The following is a 24,437-nucleotide window of genomic DNA, read 5'->3' as shown; positions in this document are numbered from 1 at the left end:
GTGCAGCTGGAAAACCCAGCTCTACTTTCCAGTGAGACCTTTTCCCAGCTGTTGCTGGTACTTCCTGGTGATAGCTGGACACGTCTGCGCTCCTGAGGAGAGCTGGGCTCAGAAAGAGCTCTGCGACGAGAGCACCCTCTTCGTGTTTGTGCCTGCTAGCCCTTTTAGATCAACAGAAATGTCCTGCCACGGAGCTATGCCCTGATCGCTGCGCCTTCTCCTTTCCCGCTGGGACACTGACTATTGTTCCAGTCCCCAAAACTCTGTGCACAGCTTATGGGAAGCAAGGGCCTGGCCCCGGCCACCACTCGGCCTGGCTAGCGGGCTGAGAGACCACCAGCCCTCCTGGTCTCGCTCCGCTATGGGGTACAGCAGTCAGGATGCCGCATGCAAACCAGAAGCGTGCCCTGGGGCTGCCCCGTTCACGGAGCAGGTACCGTGAGCCCCCGAGGACCCAACCGGGCCCTCAGCACTTCCTGCCGCCCGGTAACCCCCCCCCCCCCCCCCCCCCCCACCTCGGTTCCGCCCCTTCCTGGGCTGCGCATGTAGCGGAGCGCGGCACGGGCAGGCGACAGGTCACTACCGACGACACCGGGTACCGCGCGAAGGAGGCGGCAACCCGCACAGGAAGAAACGGCGGTGTTCCGCGAAACGGCCACCGACAGGGGCGGGGCCTGATGACGCCGCCCCGCCCCGTCCCTCACACCTCCCCCCGGAGAGCTGGGCGGGGACCTTGGCTCCTCCCTACCGCCCCCGCCCGCTTGTGGAGGAGGGTGCGGGGCAGGCGCGCCCCCGCGCAGACGCGAACGCCAGGGTGCGCGCAGGTGGCGGGCGGCCCCGCTGCGCTCGCCGTCGCGGGCCGGTCTCCGCCGGGGTTTTGGCGTGTCGCCGGCGGGGCGGGAGGCAGGCAGCCAGCTAGCTACCCAGCGAGCTCTGGGTGGCCGGTTCGGGGCTGCTGCCGTCTCCCACGTGAAGGGCCGTAGCCGCCCGGGGGAGCGCCGTGGCCGGCCGAGGAGCCCCGCTGCCCCGCAGCGTGGGGGCTTTCCCTCCGCCTCCCCACCCGGGGCTAGAGCCCAGCCTCTCGCGTGTCGTGTAAGGCGCCGCTGCCCTGCTCCCGCACCGCTGCTTCTGGGAGGTGGCCGGTGCCGCGGCGCTGTCCCCGTGAATACTGTTCACGGGTGGGCGTGGGGGGGAAGCTGCTGCGGCCTCCCGCCCCCGGGCGTCCCAGCCCCGCCGGCGGTGGATGCGCCCGGGAGGAGCCGGCAAGCCCGCCCAGCCCTTTCAACCCGCAGAGGGGACGCGGGGCGCCGCGATGACTTGACGCCGGGCCGCGGCGTGGCGTGGCGTGCCGTGCCATGGAGGGGATGACACGCTTCGTGGTGGCCTCGGCGGCCGCGGCGCGTTGGCGGCCAGCGCTGCCCGCCCTACTGCCGCTGCTGCTCGCCGTGCCGGCGCTGCGGGGCTCGCCGGCCACAGGTAAGGGAAACAAAAGGGGGCCCGCGGGGCCGGTCGGGCCGCCGCAGGTGTGCCGGGTCGGGGCCGTGCCGTGAGGTGGGGCTCAGTCCCTGCTGCCGTGAGCAGTCGGTGTCGGATAGCGGGCGCGTACGGAGGGAGGCAGCGCCGGTAACAATGCGGCGGGGCCGGCGGGCGGGGGCTGGCTCTGCACGCGGTGCTGCTGGGGAGCATTGTTCGCCGCCAAACCGCGTCCGCTCTGGCGTGGAGCCGTCGGCAGCCCCGAAGCGCGGAGAGGGGGGCGCTGGGAAGCGGAGAGAACCAGTGTAGGGAGGGACGTTGGTAGCAGTCATGCCCCAGACCCCTCGGGGGACTCAGTGTTCAGGTTGTGTGGCATGTCAGTACGAGACAGTCAGCGCCTGGAGTTGTGGTGCCTGTGGCTCCCGGAGTGTCCGGGGCGTTTGGGGGTGCTGTGTGTCAAGGCGCTGGCAGCACCTGCGGAGTGCAGGGTTGCCAGGCTTTCCATCGCCTTATGAATGAGTTAGGAAGCATCAGAGCCCCTCAAGGCACAATGCTGCTTTCTAAGCACAGCCACAGCATGACTTGCGTGTGGGTGGAACTCTTCGGGCTTTAGAGGGTGATGTATTCAGTAGATATTTCAGCATAGCCAGGAATCAGCGACCCCCTTTTTATTTTCCTATCTTTTCACTAGTGGCTCTAGACATCCAAATTAGTCTGCAGTTAAGCAGATAGTTTAATCACAAAGATCACTCATTTGATTCTGCTCCCATAGCACTTACTGGTTCATCTTTTAATACTTTTTTTTTTTTTTTTAAAGGCAACAATTCCCATTTCATAGGAAAGGACAATTTTGTTGTGACTGTAAGCTTGGGGTTTTTTTTTTTTGGTAGATAACAAGTATAAGCTAATAAGTTTTTATCAACATCGATAAGTTGTTGATAAGTGGTAAGAAGTGATAAGGACCTGCGTTAGCTCGTTTTGCTAAATGGACTAAATGTTGTTGACTGGCTTAAACACAAGATTTGTGGTGATTATTGTTGGGTGCTTAAGAAGCCTTGCTGTTATGAAACATGCTTATCTTTTTAATAATGCTTTATTTCCACTTCAGAAAGTAGTTCATGTTTTGGTGGTGACTGGTTAGCTTTTCAGGGGAGTTACGCTCTGCTCTAGCTACCTTTGTAGCCAGCAAGAGATGTTCCATTCCCAACCTCTGTGGCAGTTGATGATTGTTTGCAAGCTTCAGAGATTTTTCTAAACTAGAACAGGCTTTGCATACAAATAGGAGAAGGCAAAGCACTAAGTTCATAAGTTGGAGATTTGCTTGGGTTTTCTTCCTCTTTGAGATTAGTAGAATGGTTGGGTTTCTTTTTCTAGGTTTTCATGGTAAGTCAGGGAAGGCTGTTGTTTCATTGTTTGTCTAATACTTACTAGTCCTTGATTAAACATTGCCGTGGATTTCTGTAAACTTTTGTGTGATTGCTGTGCATTCTTGTATAACTTAAGAACGGCAGTAGGAATGTTATGTAACTTCACCAGTGTTTGGGCTGCTGGAAGGGAGCACTGGGAGACAGCAGATCTTGCCCAAAGTGGTAGTTTCATGCTCAGTCTAGGGCAGGAGCTTTCAAGCTGTTTGAATTTGTGAATCCTCTACATTTTTCTTTTAACTTGGCAAGTGAATCATGTACAGTGAGCTTCAGCAAGCTGAGAGCAAGCTTACTCTTCAGAGGATGCTTTTCATAGACAATTCAGGAATGATCCATTGATTGCAGAGATTTAAAGACAGTAGGTTTCAGAGAACAAGAATAGTTTGTTCCTTTTTGGGGTGAAATACTCTGCTTAAACCCATGATGGGTGTCCGGTTTCTCTGTCTTGGGTCCATAATGTTTAAAAATCAGGACACACCCTTTATCTCAGTGTTTTCTTTAGCCTTAAAATGTTTTAATATTATAATGGGTGGTATGAAACAGATGTGTATTGGTCATATGCAGTAGGTTTGGACAACATTCACTTAATTGCTCAACAGATTTACAACTCCCTGAGTATCTCTCTTGGGTGCAGTTCATTTGCTTTTCAGTGTCATTTGATTTTGACCAGTGTAGGAACAGAAAGTGTAAACTCTTACATCTTTGAGTTATGCAGAAGAGGCATACAGTAAGAGTGGAATGGCTGTTAGAGCCACTTGCTTGCAGTTGAAATAGCAAAGTGAACGTCAGTACTTAAGATAATTTAGTAGTAAATCAACTTTGGTTTTGGAGTGCTTGATCCAGCTCCCACTGAATTCGCACATTGCTGACTCAGGGCTTCAGCTCCCACAATTAAGCAGATGCTGAACTCTTAGTATGTGGGTAGACTGCTAGTGTGTTAAAAGCAGGTATACATCTGAGCACCTCTGTGAACTGTGGCTTTGGTCAGGCTCTGTGAATGTCTCGCCGTTCAGCCCAGGCTGTGTTTTTTTGCCTTTGTTCCATTGCACAATCTGTGCAACTCCCGCACTGACAATCAGGAGAATTTATCTTGTCTTGCTGCGCTGTTTTCATGGGAGAGAGGAGAGCTTTGTGTCAGACTCATTGGATTCTGCAGTGAAGTTTCCTCAGAGACTCTCTAGGACCAAAGACATGTTGTGGGGGCCAGGCAAGGAATTGCATGTAGCTGCCTTATGGGACAGTTGCAGGATATTGTTTATTCAACTTAATTACATGAGCGTGTTGCAGACACTTGAGTTGGCATCCTGTCTCTTGTGGCCAGTTCAGCTTGTCAAGCTTGTTTCCAGTTCATTTTCACAGAAGACCCATTTGGTTGGTGGATTCCCTTTAAGACTGTACTATCTGCTGTGCTTGCTTTATTTATGTCAGCCTTGTGTCTACAAGCTATGTTTGTATCCTTACCAGAAGAAATGTTTTTTGTTTCCATGTTCCTTCAAGAAGTTAGAATGCTAAACAAACTAATGGACAGTGCGGCTTTTTGTTCAGTTGTGTCTGTTTTGTGAGTGATGTTTGTTTCCTGTTAAGCAGAGTCTTAAATTTCTGATGCAGGGCTGGTACTTGAAATGTAGCGTGGCTTTGACAAAGTGGGCTTGAACAGCTTTGACCTGCCTTGGGTAATAGATTTCGGGTACTGGACCCATTAAAAAGCAATGATTCTTGCTACAACACAAATCTTTTCCAAAAAGTCTTGAGAAGCCCGTGATTGTGGTGAGTGGCAGATTCTGACAACCTAGTTCTTTTTTCTCAATCCAGAATGTGGGTGTGTGTAGGAGTTACTTGGGAAAGAAGTGAAGTACAATAGACTTCTTAATAATACAGTCTCACTTCAGCTGTGGGAGACATAGCTTTCCTTCATTTGAAAGTAAATCTGTTTATGGCTGATGTCCTAAACGACCAGCAAGTCTCCATCCTTGCCCATTGTGGCATACAGTATGAATAACACTGATTGTGCAAGAGTTATTATGGATGATGTCCTTAACTACTAGTGTGTCTCCAGCCTGCTCCATTGTGGCATACCGTATGAATAACACTAATTGGCTCAGAGTTATTAAATAGAGGGTATTGTGGGAACCTTTGTGGAAGCACAAAGCTATAAGGAAATATCACAAGTTGTTTCTTAAACTTGTTCTTAGAACCCCAAAGTCAAGTCAAATGGTAACACTGAATGAACAATGTAGACTTTATTTATTTGGCTCATGTAAGAATCACATTTTCAGAGTCCCTTAGCAATACTACCCAAAAAGGAGAATTTCTGGGGGGACAAAAAATAAAACTGAACTTGCAGAGGTAAAATTCAATACTGTATTGTAAGCTGCATGGTCAGCCAAAATGCTGGCCTTTCCCATTCCAACTTGACTCTGCAATTTTAGCATATATGGCTGGTTTTGTACTCTGGAGTTACAGTGCATGACGACTACTTCTTTTTTTCTTTTTTTACAAAATCCCTTTAAAAGTCATATATTTCTGTGCCTTTCTTTAGTGGATGATAAACACACATGAGCTGAATAACAAATTTGATTGACACTCCCTATATGTGCTGTGTTTTCAGCTGTTGGTGTTATTGGAGACAGCTGTTTTGGAAGAGCAAGGGAAAACTTCTTTAAAGAGTGATGGATTAGTGGTGTTTTCCAATGCATGAGATGGGGGGCGGGGGGGAATACAGCTGATCATTAGTACTTGCATCGCTGATTACATCAATTTAGTTGCATATAAAGTGAACAGAATAAATACCAGAAAATAGTAGACTGGTCTGATTGTGCCAGCTCTTATTACAGCTGTAAGATGTTACAAGATGCGTGTAAGAAATGTTACTTCTTTGCAGTGGAGTTAAGAACAAACTTAACTGTTTCAATTGAAACTTTATAACTTGCACATTTTGCTGTGGGCTGTAGCTTTTTCTTTTTTTCCTATGCAAAATGTCATTTGAAAGAGTTCAACTACATCTGAGGTTGAGGCAAGAGGAAAACAATGGTTTCTGCTTTGAATTCTGCCAGCTTCTCTTCTGAACAACTTCACTCTTATGCTTTGGAGCGTGCAGTTAAACTTTGGCAAATTATGTCTGCTCTGGAGGGGATGTTTTCTCTGCTGCTGCTTTGAAAGTGATTTTTTTCAAAAGCTTGTAACAACCAAATTTAAATTTAGGCACACATGACTGTGGTAGAGATGATGCATTGGTTTTGCTTGCTAAAACCTGAATACAGCCTATTCTTATGGAACCTCACCTACCTGTCAGTACTGAATCAAGGGCTAGTCTGAACAGATGTACTAAGCATGCTTCCCATAGCCAAAATGATAATGTGAATGATTTGGCTTCCTTGTGGAAGTCTGAACTGCTCCAGAAGTGGGAGCTTTATGATTGAAAACTGGCACCTGCCTGCCTTGTGTTTAAGGATGTGAGTGTGCTATGTAATGAAGTGCTTTACTTCCTTTAGGAAAACTCAGACATGTCCCTTGTGGTGTGGTGGTATTTGATTGCATTAGGCCCAAGAGGGAAAACAGAAGGCTTTTAGAAGGAGCCAGTATGTGGCTTGAACTTACTTAAGTGGTAGGAGTAAGAAGGGTCTGTGAATCTTTCCCAATCACTGTTATTCTTGTGGATGAGGTGTGTGGAGTTGTAGGAGTAGAAGCGGAAGAGACATAGAAATCTCAGCAAGGTTTGTGAAATGAAGTCAACTGGAACTGGCACAGCGCAAAGATTAAGAGGCAAAATGTTAGGCTAGGAGTGGGAAATAGGTCTGTGGATCAGAGAAACCACAATGAAGAAATTAATCCTAGAAGTAGTGCAGACTGGTAGTAAGATAAGCACATGGGCATACACAGATGCAGTTTAAAAAGGGAAGATAAACTTCTGAAAAAGCATTGAAAGGAAGAATTGGCAGTAGGGATGATAACGAAGAGGAGATTAGAAGAGATGTGACCAAAAGCATCACGATGGAAGTTTAGGAAGGGGCAAGCACCTGCCTGCTGCTCTGGGATGCTTTCTCTTGAGTTTGGCACAGAACCCAGGATTCTGGAGTGTTGGCCCTTTTCTCCTGTCAGCCAAGAGCATGATAATCTGCTGCTACTCCTTGAACATTTAATCAATGTGCATGTTTCAGCCTTGTGACAGAAGTATTTTTCAGAGTATGTTTTATAAAGTGGAACATTTCCTCCACAGAAATTGTAGCAGCATATGAATACTGCAAAGGCAAAACCCAGCAAGTTGGAAATATTGCCATTACACTAACCTGCAGGCTTTGAAACTTCTGTGCCTGTAAGTTATGGTACAGCTATACCCACATGATCAACAAACTGGGTGTCCATACAGAGAATATTTACAGCTCTATAGGCACCTGCACATAAATAACTCTAAATACACATACCCACATGCAGAAGAGACCCTTATCCTGTTCAGTCTACAAATCTGATCCTGCTGTGGGGAGAAATGGATGTTGGATAGCAAATGAAGTTACAGCACTCTTGATCCTTTTGTAGCAGATATTTGAAGATGTGAAATGATGAGACAAGGGACAGGAAAGTTTGAATAAAGGCTTTGCTGTTGATGTAATTGATGTAATTAAATGCTGTCCTAGACAATTGAATTGTGTTGCTGTTGCAGAGTTTCAGTGCTCTGAGCAAGTTGCTTAAATCTTCCCACAGGTGGTCACTTGCTGTGTGTTCCTCATTTACTGGATGGGAGACCTCTGGGATCTGTGTTGCAGAATTGTGGAGTGTTTGCAGCTGCCTAAGAAGTCAAGAGGCACTGTTCTTGAATAGATTGTTGTGTCTGCAGTTCTGAATACTCATTAATGTTTCAGATTAGGCACTTGGAATTTGACCTTGTTTCTTAGTTTCACCATTTGTAAAATATCATGTCTTACATCTAAGTCCTTGTTTGATTTTCGGAGTAGTATAAAATGCTCGGATGTGGTAATAGTGAGCACACAAAAAAAGGTCATTAGAAAGCCAAAGTCTTGTCTTTGGAATGGTAAAGATCCAGTGGATGATGAACTAGTCTTGAATCCACAGAATTGTAAGAAATAAACTATTTGAAAGCAAGGAGGAAGTAGTAGGAGGTGGTGTAACAGTATGCTTTTGCATCTTTTTTTTTGGTGAGAGTTAGCTAGCTTTATAGATGGGAAGAGGTACCGTACTATAGCGAAGTATAGTAGGATTTTGTTGTGGTTTTCTTTTGTGTGTGTGTGGTTTGTTTGATTATTTTGTTTTTGTGTTCCCCCCTCCCCTTAGTTTTTAATCAGATAACAAAAATAATTTATGGTTGTTTATTGCTCACAGTTTCAACCTACATCCCTTACTTGCTTGTTCTTAAAATATGAACCATGTTCTAATCTTTCTTAGTCATATTCCATTCTTTTCTCAGATTTATTCTATGGATTAATGCACTATATAGAATTTCAAATGGGCTTCAGCCATCTGGTGAAAGTAGAGTGTCTGGTTTTGTGGTTTGATTAGAGGTAAGGGGCTAAAATTCACAAGCAAATACAAGGGAGAGGAGGAGGAAGGAATGCTGAAAACATAGGAAAAGAGCCTGAAAATCCAGATGTGTTTCAGTAAGGAGTGTGCATAACTGTATCATGCTGAAGGGGCTCAAGACCTGCACAGCTGTAGAATGGGGAATAGGCAATTCAACAGTGCCCTATGAAGGAATCTACTGTTTTTTGTGGATCACAAACAGGATGTGATTCGACAGGATCACAGTGATGTTACATCTCAGGAACACATGGCTTATGGTCTTTGGCATATCCTGTGTAATAACGTGTTCTTTCTCTTCAGTGGTGGAAGAGCTCCAGCTTCAATGCTGTGTCTAGTATGGGGCCTTGTCCTTCAAGAAAGAGGCTACTGCAGGCTGTTCAGATAACAGAAGTATTGGAGCTGTCTAGTCTAGAATAAAAAGAGTGAACAGGTCTTTATTCAAAAATATCAATCTTTGCATTTATCTTCTATAAGAGGGAAAGAAGTAAAATACTTGATTTGGAGTGAGGAAGATAGGTTTTCTAACCACTGGTCTTTCTAAGAGTGGGGATAATGAAACCCTGAAATAACATGGTTTGGGGCAATAATGTAATCTGTCACTGGAGTCTTCAGAAGTTTGTACAATGATCTAACAGAAGTGTATTGCAACAGTGATTCCACAGTGGTGTAAAAGGATGGAGTAGATGATCTACTGAAATATTTTGCAATTGTGTTTTTGTGAGATGCTACAGACAATGTCATTTATGTGCAGACTGCAACATTAGGGCCAACATCTGTTTGTTACTTCAAACTTTGGTGGGCTGTGCAAGTAAAGAAACAATCTGTGGTTGTAGGGTTAAGTACTTTATGATAATGCTTATTTAGGATTTCATAGGTAGCCTTAGTACTGATACTTCTAACTTTTGAATGATTGTGTTCAGGTGCAATAGTCTTGTAAGTTTTTAAAGAATATTTTGTAATCCTTGCTATAATGAATTTATCCTTAGGGATAACACTGCAGCACTAACAATAGTAATAGAATAAATAGTAATAATAATAAATACAATAATAGTAATAATAAGAAATACAGTAATAGTAAAAATAATAAATAGTAATAACAATGCAGTGCTACAGGCTGGGGTTGGAGTGGCTGGAGAGCAGCCAGGCAGAGAGGGACCTGGGGGTGCTGGTTGATGGTAGGCTGAACATGAGCCTGCAGTGTGCCCAGGGGGCCAAGAGGGCCAATGGCATCCTGGCCAGTATCAGGAACAGTGTGGCCAGCAGGAGCAGGGAGGTCATTGTGCCCCTGTACACTGCACTGGTTAGGCCACACCTTGAGTCCTGTGTCCAGTTCTGGGCCCCTCAGTTTAGGAAAGATGTTGAGTTGCTGGAACATGTCCAGAGAAGGGCAACAAAATTGGTGAGGGGTTTGGAACACAAGCCCTATGAAGAGAGGCTGAGGGAGCTGGGGCTGCTCAGCCTGGAGAAGAGGAGGCTCTACAACTACCTGAAGGGAGGTTGTAGCCAGGAAGGGATTGGTCTCTTCTCCCAGGCAACCAGCACCAGAACAAGAGGACACAGTCTCAGGCTGCACCAGGGGAGGTTCAGACTGGATGTTAGGAAGAAATTCTTCACAGAGAGAGTGATTGCCCATTGGAATGGGCTGAGTGTGGAGGTGGTGGAATCACCATCATTGGAGGTGTTTAGAAGGAGACTTGATAGGGTGCTTGGTTGCATGGTTTAGTTGATTAGGTGGTATTGGATGATGGGTTGGATGCAATGATCTTGAAGGTCTCTTCCAACCTGGTTTATTCTATTCTAACATGTGGAGGAACTTGGTAATTTTTTAAGTTAGTCTTTATGCAAATTCAGATTCTTAAGAATTTCATAATATTGCCTAGATGATCACTGAGAGGGCGGCACACATAAACAGTGTGGATGTAATTCTGCATGTCTTACCTTTATTCACCAACTGAATTACTAATGTTTGTGATCTAGCAGGTGGAATGGGAAAGAAAGGCAGTGCTCAAAACACTGCAATACAAGATAATTGGGAGACTGGGTAATAAATAGCACTAGACCAGATCCTTCAGATGCTTGCATTGTTCATAGCACTGGTCAGTGCAGCACAGGTGAGGGGCCTGTGTTGAGTGGGTGATGCAAAGCTTCTCTTCTTCAGTAGCTGAGAGACAGGGAGTGCCCCACCTGGTAACTGGGAAGCGGCCAGTTTCCTGACTAGAGAGGAAACCGCTAGGAGGGCAGCACTGATGTCCTGGCCAGAGCTGTGCTCTTGCTAGCCTCTGCTCAGCTATATGCTGCACTTAGCTCTGCAGTGAATGTGTCCTAACAAAAAGCTTTTCTGTACAGGTAAGACAACTGGAGCTATCTTTGTGCTCTTTATTAGAATTCAGTTGGTATAGCTGAGTGAGAAAGGAAGAATAGAAACTTGATCAGGAGAATACTGAAATGAGGGACAGCAAAGATAAAAATAGGGACTGGGGCTGCTATAGGATGAGTGAAGCTAGAAAGATGGATTAGAGTATTGAAAGTGAAAGGTTCAGTTGAGAAGTGTTGTGGCAAGAAAGGTGCTGCTTGATATCAAGGTATCCAAGGCACTTCTATTTGACTTGAGCATCCTCACTTTAGAGTTTGCCCTAGAGCTATGCAGAAGACTCTGCACTTGCAGAGAGCATTTTCTAAAGTGGTACCAGGGCAGAGTTTAGTAGAAAACTTTCAGGTGCCTGGCAAGGTATGTTTGAGAACTGCTAATGCACCTGAAAATAAGTGGTCACCACATAGGACAGGTAGACAATACAAGTAAAGGTGTTTTGTCTTGAATAGTATTAATACTCCTACCTATTTTTTTTTTTCTTAATTCACAGCATTTTGGCCTGGATTTCCTATTGAGTGTTTTCATTCTGAATAAGAAAATCAGTGTGAGAAATGAGGAAATCTTCTCATTTCATACATGAGAAGAAGGGTCTCCTTTTCTTTGCTCCCCAGCTGATAGCATATGGAAATAATTCATGGATACTCACTAAGTGAAAGTTCTTTCTCTGTTTATAGGCAATTGTTTCATACTGCAGAGTGATGCAGGGACAGTTTATTCTCATTTTAGTTGGATGTGAACTCAGTCAATAAGTATTGAACCTGTCTTACCTCTTCCGCTGGCCTATAACTCTATTGTAAATAAATTCTACCTCATGTATGCAGATTGTAGAGAGTGCTGCTCAAGTGCTCCTGAAGCCACAGTGAGTGAGTTCAGCAGTGTTTGGAGACCAAGCTCCAAGCATTTATGTGGCACACCCTTCTGGGCTAGTGTCGTGTTGCTTTTTGATTAGAAGGAAGATGGTGGTCCAGCTGCACTGGATTCTGATTAGGTAGTTTTTCCAGTGGATTTCTGTGTTCCAGGCTGAAGCTAGTGCTGAATTAGGACTAACCTGTGTAGTACACTGCGATAGAAATTGTGTATCATGGAACAAAAGCTGATCTAGAGCAAAAATCTGGTTTGAAGATGTTTTCAATTAGAGGCTGACAGTGATCTTACTTCCTGTCCTTATGTTGAAAGATGAAACAGATTTGGGCTTTCAGCCATTGACATTCAATTTTTAGAAGATGTAATTTGTTCCACTCTCAAAGAGCAACAACAAAAAAAGTTTCTTCTTTGTCTTTCCAGATTGCATGTGCTTTTTATAGTAACTTGGTTTAAAAAAAATAGGTGTAAATGCTGATCAGCACAGTAATCAAGTTTTCATCAAGTAGTACTTTATTTCTGTATTAGTACAAGCAAGGAAGTTTCAAGGAAAGTATGTTTAGGTTTTTTTTCTTCTGAGTAGGTACATCACTGCTTCTACTGCAGCCAGGTTCTTAAAACTGTAAAGGATTAGGGTAGCCAAGGAATGCAAAATGAATGTAAATCCATTTTGCTTCTTTTTAAATTGACTAGATTCCAAGTAGACAGTGTCACTTGAAAGTATAATCTTCTTAAAATCCTGGGAGCATTTCAGTACTGCAGTATTAATTCCTATGATTCTTTAGCATTTACTTACTGTGTGTGAAGTTTTTGCAGGCATTGAGGTCAGGTGAAGGTAGTTCCAGAATTCACAGGATCAGAGAGGTTCTTTAAAATTTACTTAACACTCAAATTGTTGATTTCTTTCTTTTTTTTTAATGTATCTCTTGAGTGAGCAAAGCCCATGATTAAAGCATGTTACTAATGTGTGAGGTAGCACTGATAGTTTAGCATGGTTGTGTTATTTTATATTTGGAAATAACAGAGGAAGGACAGAATGCAGCTTTTATGCTATATTTTTTGTTCTATTCAGTGTTAGTATCCATGTCATTTAGGTAAGATTCTTACCCTGCTGTACTTTTCCTTCTTCCTAAATAGTAACAACCTTGGAGGACATATCTAAAACTTGTTTATGTAAATCTGTTTAAATTAAATAGGTTTCTAGATAAAAGAGCAAAATAATACATTTTACATCTTCCAAATGCACCTCTGGGAACTAATACGATTTAGGAAGACCAGTATTTTGAGTGAATATTTCAGAGCTCTTGCTTCCATTTCTCATACATCAGGAGTTGCATTTCTAATGAATTAGTGGACTTGGTTTTTATGAAGACAAATTTCAATCATTGCTTTTAGTTTTGGGAGAGTTGGGGAGGGGGAAAAAAAAAGGAAATAACATTTAGCCAGTGGAATGAAAGCAATCAAATAAAATGGTGGCTATTGGTATTCCTCTGCATGTTGAAGACCAGTCCTTGTGGATTGGATTCTTTGGAGGGGGACAGGTGAAAAGCACAGGTGCATGTTAAATATAGATTGTCATAGGCAGTCAGAGCAACCACCCAAACAGCAGGTGTTTGTGGAACATGTATCTAAGCTCAGGCATGTAGTACTGCCTTGTGCTCATAATGCATTAATATGTGGGTGTTTTGCTTTGGTGTTTGTTTTCACCTTGTTTTATTTCATCTTGGGAGATGAAGGAAAGTTTTGAATGAGTGAGTTTGTTTTTATGATTGAAGAATGTAAAAGGGTTGAAGGCTATCTGCAGGTTTGTTTGTATGAACTTTCTCAAACTTTGAGAGCTCTGCCTCAAGTTCTATGCCTGTTGTCCTCGCCTTAGGAGCTACATTACAGTCATCTGATAGCAGTTTAGTTTGGTAATTCCACAGTGCCTTAAGTGTTTTTTCTACTATAATGTGAAGAAGCATGAACACAGTCTGTCAGAAGGAAAAAAGTAGAATATGGAGCTATGGGAAGTTGTTGAGATGGGGAGCCCCAATGATCAAAACTCTCATGAGACTAGCTATCATTGTAAAGTATGGTGTTTTTAATGTGCTAATTTTCTAATTGATCATTTTGAATGGAAACTCTCTGAGGCCATAAATTTGTTGATGCTTTTTGAATTGTTGTTGCAGTGCAGGAGAAATAGCATTACTGCATCCTTTCTACCTTTGTAGACAGAATTCTTTCTTCAAGTATAGTGAAGGTAATTGAGACAAGAGTTTCATCAAGGGTTTCATAGTTTCATTCAGGGTTGGAAGGGACCACAAGGATCATATAGTTCCAACCCCCCTGCCATGGGCAGGGACACCCCACACTAGATCAGGCTGGACAGAGCCTCATCCAGCCTGCTCTTAAACACCCCCAGGGACGGGGCCTCGACCACCTCCCTGGACAACCCATTCCAGGGTCTCACCACTCTCATGGTGAAGAACCTCCTCCTCACATCTAGCCTGAATCTCCCCACCTCCAGCTTCATTCCATTCCCCCTAGTCCTATCACTACCTGAGATCCTGAGAAGTCCTTCCCCAGCCTTCCTGTAGGCCCCCTTCAGACACTGGAAGGCCACAATTAGGTCACCTCGGAGCCTTCTCTTCTCCAGACTGAACAGCCCCAACTCCTTCAGTCTGTCCTCATAGGAGAGGTGCTCCAGCCCTCTGATCATCCTTGTGGCCCTTCTCTGGACACGTTCCAGCACATCCATATCCCTGTTGTAATAGGGGCTCCAGAACTGGTCACAGTACTCCAGGTGGGGTCTCACCAGGGCTGAGTAGAGGGGGAGGATCACCTCCCTCGACCTGCTAGCCACACTTCTCCTGATGCAGCCCAGGACCTGATTGGCTTTGCGGGCTGCAAGTGCACATTGAGAGCTCATGTTGAGCTTTTTGTCCACCAGCACCCCCAAGTCTCTCTCCTCAGGGCTGCTTTCCAGCCAGTCACTGCCCAGCCTGTATTTGTGCCTGGGATTGCCTCGACCCAGATGCAGGACCCTGCACTTGCTCTTATTGAACTTAATAGAGAGCATTGGTCAGTCCTTTAGTGACTGGCCCAGCCCTAACCCTTGACACCTGTCTTCAGGTCTAAAGAATTTAGAACTTTCGAATTGCAGGTCTGCTGTCTCAAGCTAGGTTGAAAATACCTAAACAGGAACTTAATTTGAAATCTATATACATAAAATGAATGATTAGGGGTTTTTGCTGATTTTCTTTCACCAAAGAATATTTATGGCAAGTAGATAAAGCTAACGGGATATGTTATCAACAATAAATGTTTTGTGCTTCATAATTAAACTTGCATCCATAGTCTTTTGGGGAACAGGTTCGGTTTTTCTCAATGTACAGGATCATTTTTTTTGAAAGTTGAACATGGTAGGTTGTCTTTTTTGTTCATTTTTAAATGCTTATGTTCTTGCAGAAATTGCTCAGTGGCTGTGTAATTGAGTTAGAATAGCATGACTTGAGCTGATGTGAGTCTATGTAGTCTGACAGTCATATCAGTAGCTTGTTTTCCATCCAAAAAACCCTGCAGACCTTCTCATAGCATTCTCTGGTGTTTACAGAAAATGGCATCTTTCAAAGTAAAAATCATGCTTTGATAAGTGGGCTATTAATGAAGCAATCCATTTCTATTTTGAACAATTCCACCGATTGTTGATGCCTTCCACCAATTTTTCCTCTGTTTCTACACATTAGGGCAGGTGTTACATATATTGAATGAGAAGACACAACACTAATAAATCAGAGCTAGTCTTCTGAGCTTAGCCTTGTTTCATAACAGTGTTTTATGTTGCTTGTCTGGAATGCTGAATTGTCACAGTACATATCTATGCAGGAGACCATGAGATTTCTTTTATCCAAGATAGTAGACTTCAAATCCTTTTCTTTTTCTTCTTTCTGTTCCTGGAAGAACATCTTTTTATGGGATTTCAAGTTGTGGGTTTTTTTTTCTTTGTTTCCCCCCCCCCCCCCCCCCTCTCCTCTCAACAAGTGTCAGCCTTCCCTGCTGTGAGCTCCCCAGTGCTCCTCTTGTTTCTACCCATGTATTCACCTTTCTGGAGTGAAAGTTGCAGGAAGTTCCATCTTACCTCTTACTGAAAAATAGGAGAAAAAAGAATGACTCAATTCCAGCTTTTGTTGCATTTGCACTCTGTGTACTTCAAGCTCATAGGGAGGAAAGTAGAACTTGTTAGGCATGGGTGGGGTGTGGGGTTTTGTGGTGTGTGGTTGGGGTTTTTTTTTGGGGGGGAAGGGAAGGCTTGGAAAAAAGGGAGGAGGAAGAAATCAGGAGTATAGTCTCTTGCCAGATGTGAATGATTTTTCCCCTCTTAATGAAGCTGTGTTTCTCTCGTTATTTTGCATGGCAAAATCCAGTTTCAGATGTTTCTGTTAGTTCTCTCCTAACTTGTCACTTCAGCTTTTTTGGATGGTGGTTGTATAGCCTGTATTTTCTAAATGGTACTTTATTGGGATATTTTAACTGTTTGGGGTTTGTTTTGTGTTTTCCCCTTTAAATGGGATAGTTTTTAAAGCCCTAACTTGTAGCACAGTCATGCAAACAATTGGATTGGCACCTCTGGAGTGCAGAAACATGTATCTGGGGATGTTACAGATTAGCAAGAACTTTTGGAAACACTGCTGCCACTGACAAGAGTGGCACCAGAGCTCTATTTTACTCTGAAATCAATTTCAGGAGCAGCTGGGTTAGAACTTGCTTAATCTTAAATAGCCTCTACTATTGAGAAACCTTGCATTTTCACAGCAACAACTCCTTTCTCATTTTAACTGAGTGAGTTACTAGTGATTTTTGTGACTGATGCTCTTTTCTGGAAGTTTCTGAAAGGAAAGTGGATCTTTGTACATGTAAGTAGATCAGCTCTTAAGATTACATAATAAAACCATTTTATTTAAGGAAATATGTGAGTGATTGAATTGAAATATTTCCTTGGTCCTCAGTCATATTATACTTTGTGTGCAAAGAAATTTCACTTTTATAACTGATAGGTTTAGAGAACTAGTATTCTTGCTAATGAATTTTAGTAGGGCTCTACATCCTTTAGAGTTACAGTATTGCAGTATAACTAAGATTGGAAGAGACCTCGAGGATCATCAAGTCCAGCCTACCAACACAGACCTCATGACTAGACCATGGCACCAAGTGCCATGTCCAATCCCCTCTTGAACACCTCCAGGGACGGTGACTCCACCACCTCCCTGGGCAGCACATTCCTTTCAGGTAGTTGTAGAGGGCAATGAGGTCACCCCTGAGCCTCCTCTTCTCCAGGCTAAATTTGAGTTGATGCCTTCTGGCTTCAATACTCACCCTTGCATCAAATGATTTACTGTTCAGCTGCCACATGAACACTTCAGTTCCCTTCTTCACACTGTTTCTGCATACATTCTCCCTGCGCAGCCTCAGGCCCAGAGCTTTGCCAAAGTGCTGGGCTTCCCTCCTCTGCAGGCTTCCCTCTGCAACAGCTGCTGTTCTGGCTTTGTGCTTTGCAGGCCCAGAGGACTAGTTGGAGTACTGGACAAACTAGTATTGTTATTGCATTTTTGGCCATCTTACTACTTTATCAGCTAGAAAACCACCTTGTAATTAAACCTGTATTACTATGTGTGCAGATCAGGCCTTTACTGTAAATTCATTCCAGTCTGACAAGCCATGGTTATCTATAAGGGCAGCAAAGGCATTCTTGGGCATTCTGAGGTTAATGAACAAACTCAGAGCCCTTGGAGATCTCAACTCAGCAAGCTAGGCTGTCCAAGACTGCATGAAGAGCAAGAAAATGTTGGGAGTTAAAATTTGGGTGCCTTGCTATGGTGAGGGGTTTGGAACACAAGCCCTATGAGGAGAGACTGAGGGAGCTGGGATTGCTTAGCCTGGAGAAGAGGAGACTCAGGGGTGACCTTATTGCTCTCTACAACTACCTGAAGGGAGGTTGTAGACAGGCGGATGATGGTCTCTTCTCCCAGGCAGCCAGTACCAGAACAAGAGGACACAGTCTCAGGCTGCACCAGGGGATGTTTAGGTTGGATGTTAGGAAGAAGTTCTATACAGAGAGAGTGATTGCCCATTGGAATGGGCTGCCCAAGGAGGTGGTGGAGTCGCTGTCATTGGAGGTTTTCAGGAGGAGACTTGATGGGGTGCTTGGTGCCATGGGTTAGTTGTTTAGGTGGGTTGGCATGGTTGATGGGTTGGATGTGATGATCTTGAAGGTCTCTTCCAACCTGGTTTGGTTTATTCTAAATTTATTCTAAATTCTAAATGTCAAGCACGTGACTGAAATCAGGTTATAAAGTATCTATGATGCATTATGCTATCTGCACACTGAAGAGTTGCTGCTTTAGATGTTTTCCGTATCATCCAGGAGAGCAAGATTCCAATTAGTGGACTTCAGCATTAAGTAGTTGGCAATATTAGTTTTCTTACCTGAGTCAACATGACCATGTGGAAGACAGGGCTCAAAAACACTGGTTGTCTGCACTGGAGACAAAAATTTAGTGAGCACACTAATCAATTATAGTAGACTTTTGCAAACTGTTATGAGTGTGAACTTGCTGGCAGCTACAGGTTTCCTGTGAGCAGAAGAGGTAAGTTAGTGATGTAATCCCTGTTGTGTTGTCTTCCGTAGCAGGAGGCAGCAGGAATGTTGATGATTGGCATCATGGCATCTCTGATCTCAGCCCCTTCTCAGGGAAACTGGGTAGAGGCAAACAAGTGCATGTGAAGGAGAAAACACAGGAGCCTTTCTCTTCCTGGATGGTGTGGTACTGTGGAGGGTTGGGAGCAGAAAAGAGTACCAAAATATTTTGGAGAAAAATACAAGCCAGCATGTTTCCTGTTATGGAGTAAATGGTGCTTTTTTATTTTTGTCTTGGTGTTTTTTGAACTGAATGATACTAAACTCAGCTTGTGGGGTTGTGGGTTTGGATTTTTTTTTTTTTTCCTCTTTATTGGCTTAATGAAATGATGGAACAGAGTATTGGGGAGAGGAAGCCTCACGAGGGAGTGACTGATAAAAGTCACATTTGAGGTTGTGCATATTGTAGGTCACTTTAGAGAGACTGTGGTTTTCTAATCTTGTATGGAGCTGGAAGTGTCACCCTTGTGGTTTCTTTAATTATGATTCAAGTGTCACATGGATGTGAAGCATTGAAAGTTCTAAAGCATCTCTGGGATGACATTTAAAAAAAACACAACTCAGTGTTGTAGTTCACAGTGGTACTTAAAATGGAGGATGGGTTTTTTTTTTTGCCAGCACAGGCTTTCACTGAAAAACAGTTTTCCTGCTCTGTGCCTACATAATGGTGTAAAAAGCTCTGTACCTTTTGCTATTTTGCATCATTAGCTTTGCCACTAAAACCTAATGCAGGAAATTTTTCCAGAAGTATGCATTTCAACCTATAATTTCAGTAATATTTTACTTCATTCACACTTAACAATTCTAATGGGTTCTGTAATTATTTGAGGTTCAGTAATGGATGCATTTTTCTATCTGTCTTTTTCTAGCTGTATAATGGTCTTTGAGGTACTCTTGAGAAATGTGAGGATCACTCATGATGCTGATTTCAACAGACTTAGGGCCTAATTAGGGCTAGTATATGTAAAACACTTTTGGAACAAGTTCTCAGTTTCCTAACCCCTTGCAGAGGAAGGAGGAAAAAATAAATCAGGAGGCTTGAGAACCCCATACAAACCTCAATTTGCTGACATTTTAGGAAAGCTACAAATGCTGGAAATGCCAGCTTTCATTACATTTGCTTAATAAATAGTTTGAGGAATTGGTTTTTTAATTTTTTTATTTATTTTTTTTTAGATGGACTTCTTAGGAACATTAGAATAGAATAGAATAAACCAGGTTGGAAGAGACCTTCAAGATCATCATGTCCAACCTATCATCCAACACCACCTAATCAACTAACATTCTCTACAGAAAGCACCAATGTGTCTTGGCTAGGAAGCGGTACCTTTGTCGAGTACTTGGATTTTCATAGCGGCTTTTTTTTGGGTATGCCCTGCATATTCCCATATCTATGTTGTTAGAATATTGGTGTAAGAGATATACCTGATGAAGATATAAGGACTTGCTATTCTTCTATAAGGGAACTATAAGGGGTTTGGAACACAAGCCCTATGAGGAGAGGCTGAGGGAGCTGGGGTTGCTTAGCCTGGAGAAGAGGAGGCTCAAGGGAGACCTTACTGGTGTCTACAGCTACCTGAATGGAGGTTGTAGCCAGGTGGAGGTTGGTCTCTTCTCCCAGGCAACCACCAACAGAACAAGAGGACACAGTCTCAAGCTGCACAAGGGGAGGTTTAAGCTGGATGTTACAAAAAAGTTTTTCATAGAGCGGCCATTGGGATGTGCTGCCCAGGGAAGTGGTGGAGTCACCATCACTGGAGGTATTTAGGAAGAGACTGGATGGGGTGCTTGGTGCCATGGTTAAGTTGATTAGATAGTGTTGGATGATAGGTTGGACTCAATGATCTCAAAGATCTTTTCCAACCTGGTTATTTCTATTTTCTATTCTAACTGTGGTGTAAGTTTGATGCGGTGAAATACTTTTCATCTGTTGCTGACTTGTGGAAGAGCAGGCGTGAAACTGAAAATACTTCTGGATTTCACTGAATCATAGAATGCCAGAAGTTGGGAAGGACCTTGAAAGATCATCCAGTCCAGTTCCTCTGACAGAGTATGACCACCTGCCACCTAGAGTAGGTCACACAGGAACTTGTCCAGGCAGGTTTTGAATGTCTCTGGAGAAGGAGACACCAAAACCGCTCTGGACAGCCTCTTCCAGTGTTCTGTCACACAGTGAAAAAGCTTTTCTTTCTGTTCACATGGAATCTCCTATGCTCCGGCTTGTACTCTTTTTCCTATGTCCTACATCACTGAGAAGAGCCTGGCTTAATCCTCCTGACATTTGCCCTTTGTGTAATTATAAACATGAATGAGGCCACCCCTCAGTCTCCTCTTCTCCAAGGTGTAGAGCCCTAGCTCCCTCAGCCTTTCCTCAGAAGGGAGATGTTCCACTCCATCTCTGTGGTTCTGTTCTGGCCTCTTTCAAGCAGTTCCCTGAGGTCCTTCTTGAAATGAGGAGCCCAGAACTGGACACACATTCCAGATGTGGCCTCCCCAGAGCAGAGGAGGAGAACCTCTCTTGACTTACTAGGAACTCTCCTTCTAATACACCCCAGAATGGCATTGGCTTTCTTGGCCACAAGGGCACATTCCTGGCTCATGGTCATCCTTTTGACTGCCAGAACCTCCAGGCCCCTTTCTTCTACACTGCTCTCAGTAGCTTCTCATTTAATACATAGGTTGTTCTTCTTCCTTATCCAAACTTAAGTCAAATGTACAGGTGTTGATTTTTCACGCAGAGAAATGTGATTCTTGTATTAAGAACATCACCTTATGAAGCCCACGAAGCAGGTGTTGGCATATTACTGACATTTGATAACCAGTGACTACTTTTTAGAGGCTTAATGTCCTTGGGGCATAACTCTTGCCCTGTTTATTTCACAAGGAATGTTCATTTACCCCAGAAGTGCCAAAACCTAAATAATGTTCACTATTTTAGACAATTTAAAGCCGTTGGAAACTGTCTTCGGCACAAAGAACTAATGTCTTCCAGTAAAAGTAGTCTTTTTCTTGATGATTTTATCTGTTGTGTGTTGTTTCTTAGCAATTAAATGCTTCTTGATGAAGGGAGGGAGGGAAGTGTTGCTTAAATGCTCTGATTTGTAAACCTCAAACTGAAGTGGATAAGAAGGGAGAGAAATGAGGAAAAGAGACTTTGTTGATTGGCTTACCATACTAGAAAGTAAATGGACCATGTGTAAATCTTGGCATTACAGTAGGGTAAAAAGTGGCAAATGTATTTAGTTGTGTTTTATGTCCCTAACAGCAGACAAAGGAGCACTTCCCCCCCTTCAAATCCTTATTTAAGTGATTTTATTCCCCACTAATGGAATTTGATAGAGCGAAATAGTGGCGTTGAAGGGAAAGAATCCTGTGCAGGTCTCTCTTGGTATGTCGGCATTATCAACTTTTGAATTTGCCGTGAGAGACAAGTGTTAATGTGGTTAATAAAAGGTAACCACAAACACTTTTCACTTGCTAAAAATGGATTTTTGATAGTGAAAAACATTTCTGAGTACTTATTATTTTCCTGCTTCAGCTGTGAGGAGGGAAGCATTCAGTTTTTAGATTACAAGGACTACAGAACAGAGAAAACCCTCTCATTTTATGACTACGGGAAGACCTACTATTGTGGCTGCACCAGATACTACATATGTATCCTTCTTCTAGATGAATCCTTGGGTAGCATCTTCTGAGCAGTGCTCTGTGCAGTCATTTGTCACTTAAACAGCATGATTGCACTTCTGTCATGAAGTATTATGAATTGGCACACAATATACCAAACCAGTGCATGATAAATGCAGGCTACTATTGGGCAAACGTGAGAGCGATGTTACTGGCTTAGGGGGCATTAAATATCAGAAATGACAGAGATTTGGAAGAGGCATGAAGTGACTCTCTGGATTGCAGGGGTGGTGTTGGGAATTGAGAGTACTGTGCCCAATGGGAGCTGAGTCCTTAAAAGTGTACTCCACGGAAGTATCAGTTGTGATTAGATATTAGCTTTAGATTAAAAAGCTAATTAAACCCATTTGTTTAAAGATGACATAGAACAGATACTAATACAGTGTATTGGGCTTTGCTCACTAGCAGGGTGAATAAAATTTATGTAGGAAGCTACTGATTTTTAAAAATACAAATAGCACACAGAGACTAAGCTGATTTAGAGGGACACTGTGAAGGCTGTATTGATACCATGGCAGAAACTTCTGAAAAGCTGTGATTTGTGGCTGAAGGGGAATGCATCAAGAGGAGGAAGAATTGGGTATGTTGTTGAAGAGCTCACTGTGCAGTTGTATGGTTAGTAATCTTTAAATATGTGAAGAGAAGCTGGAACTTTTCTTCTACCTGTACGTGTCTGTTGTGTGGTAGCTGCTAGTTTGAAGCAGTCGTTCAGGAAGGATGTTGGGCTAATTTGAGATGGTTCAGAAAGTACCGTTAGGAGGCTCTGGAACAGTTCAGAGAATATCCAGATGAAAATGTCAAAAGAGCAGCTTAGTTAACATGCTCTAGAAAGAGTGGAGATGTGACTTCATTTATGTGTTGTGTGAAGTATAAAGTCTGTACTGTAAGGGTCCTTGGGCCAGGTAGGAAAAAAACATTCAGTAAGAGGGTATTGAAGCTTCAAAGCATTAGTCTAGGAGTTATAGATAAGGTTTGTAACAATGAGGAGTAACTGACCATATAGCAACCTAACTGTGTGGGAAACTTCAAAAAGCAGGAGTTAATTTAGGCAAGATTTATGAATTGGATTAGGCCACAAATGGAGCTGGAAGATCCCATTGTTACTTCCTGTCCTTAAACTTTTGGCTGTGTGCTGTAAAAGCACTTTATAAAGTCTAATCAACTAGCATGGAATCTAATTCTCCTTTATTTTGGCTCCAGCTGCCTTTTATTGCAGTAAATACCAAAACATGTTCTGACCAGGCTGATACAATACTGCTTGTGCTTGCCTCTGCTGACTGGGATTTAGGGCAGACTGGTACAAAGGTTTAGTGGTTTAATACCAATCCCTTCTGTATCAGAAAATGTCCAGATTTCAAGATGGTGATGAATTGCAGTAAACTTACAGACTATGGTGCTGAAAGAATAACTTGAACTCTGATAAATAAAACTTTGGCCAATGAATTAGTTTTTTGGTGTAACTCTGGAACATGCAATGTTCTGGAGGGTGACAGGGCACAGCACAGAGCACGTAGCGGTAAGGAGCTGGAGATGAGCTGAGCTCAGTCACTACCACTCAGGCTGAATGTGCTCCTCCCTTTTTTCTGCCAAGTGCTAGAGTGGAATGCTCATACCTGTACAGGAAGGATTCCGTGGGTGTAGGAGCAGATGGTTATGCTTGAATAATATTTCAAATTTCAGTGGAAAGGCAGAATCAAGGAAGGGAAGAGAAAGAAGTCTCATAGTAAATTTATCCACCATGTGAGAAATATCCCAGAGATGTGTGCTACAAGAAAGAGGTAGTTCCAGAAATAAAACACCTCGAGTACTGTGTCCAGTTCTAGGCCCCTCAGTTTAGGAAGGATGTTGACTTGCTGGAGCGTGTCCAGAGAAGGGCAACAAAGTTGGTGAGGGGCTTGGAACACAAGCCCTGTGAGGAGAGGCTGAGGGAGCTGGGGCTGCTTAGCCTGCAGAAGAGGAGACTCAGGGGTGACCTTATTGCTGTCTGCAACTACCTGAAGGGGGGTTGTAGACATGTGGGGGTTGGCCTCTTCTCCCAGGCAGCCAGCGCCAGAACAAGAGGACACAGTCTCAGGCTGTGCCAGGGGAGGTTCAGGCTGGAGGTCAGGAGGAAGTTTTACACAGAGAGTGATTGCCCATTGGAATGGACTGCCCGGGGAGGTGGTGGAGTCACCATTGCTGGAGGTGTTCAGGGGGAGACTTGACAGGGTGCTTGGTTGCGCGGTTTAGTTGGTTGGGTGGTGTTGAATGACAGGTTGGACACGATGATCTTAAAGGTCTCTTCCAACCTGGTTTATTCTATTCTAACCTGAAAACAAGTTGTAGATACTTTTCTTCACTTCCCTACTGAACTCACTATAACAAAGGTTTCATTTGCATGGAATGTTGGGTAGTATTTTTTTTTTGTTTTAAAGAA

The 24,437-nt window shown here is 43.6% G+C and overlaps 1 protein-coding gene across 3 annotated transcripts in view; it reads left to right on the top strand.

Annotated features, from left to right (window-relative positions):
• The first annotated feature begins 1,250 nt into the window (after window positions 1-1,250).
• Window positions 1,251-24,437, top strand: part of KIAA1549 (KIAA1549 ortholog) — a 144,961-nt gene continuing 121,774 nt past the window's right edge. For 2 of the 3 annotated variants that reach the window (XM_068142220.1, XM_068142219.1), the window contains exon 1: window positions 1,251-1,476. In XM_068142220.1, coding sequence (XP_067998321.1) covers window positions 1,356-1,476 — 121 coding nt within the window. In that variant the 5' untranslated portion in view covers window positions 1,251-1,355. The remainder of the gene's footprint in view (window positions 1,477-24,437) is intronic. The other variant, XM_068142218.1, reaches the window with a different exon arrangement.

This window comes from Melanerpes formicivorus, unplaced genomic scaffold (genome assembly GCF_026170545.1).
Source record: "Melanerpes formicivorus ecotype bairdi unplaced genomic scaffold, bMelFor1.0.p_v2 SCAF_8, whole genome shotgun sequence".
Taxonomy (NCBI): domain Eukaryota; kingdom Metazoa; phylum Chordata; class Aves; order Piciformes; family Picidae; genus Melanerpes; species Melanerpes formicivorus.
This window is presented reverse-complemented; position numbering and strand designations above follow the sequence as displayed.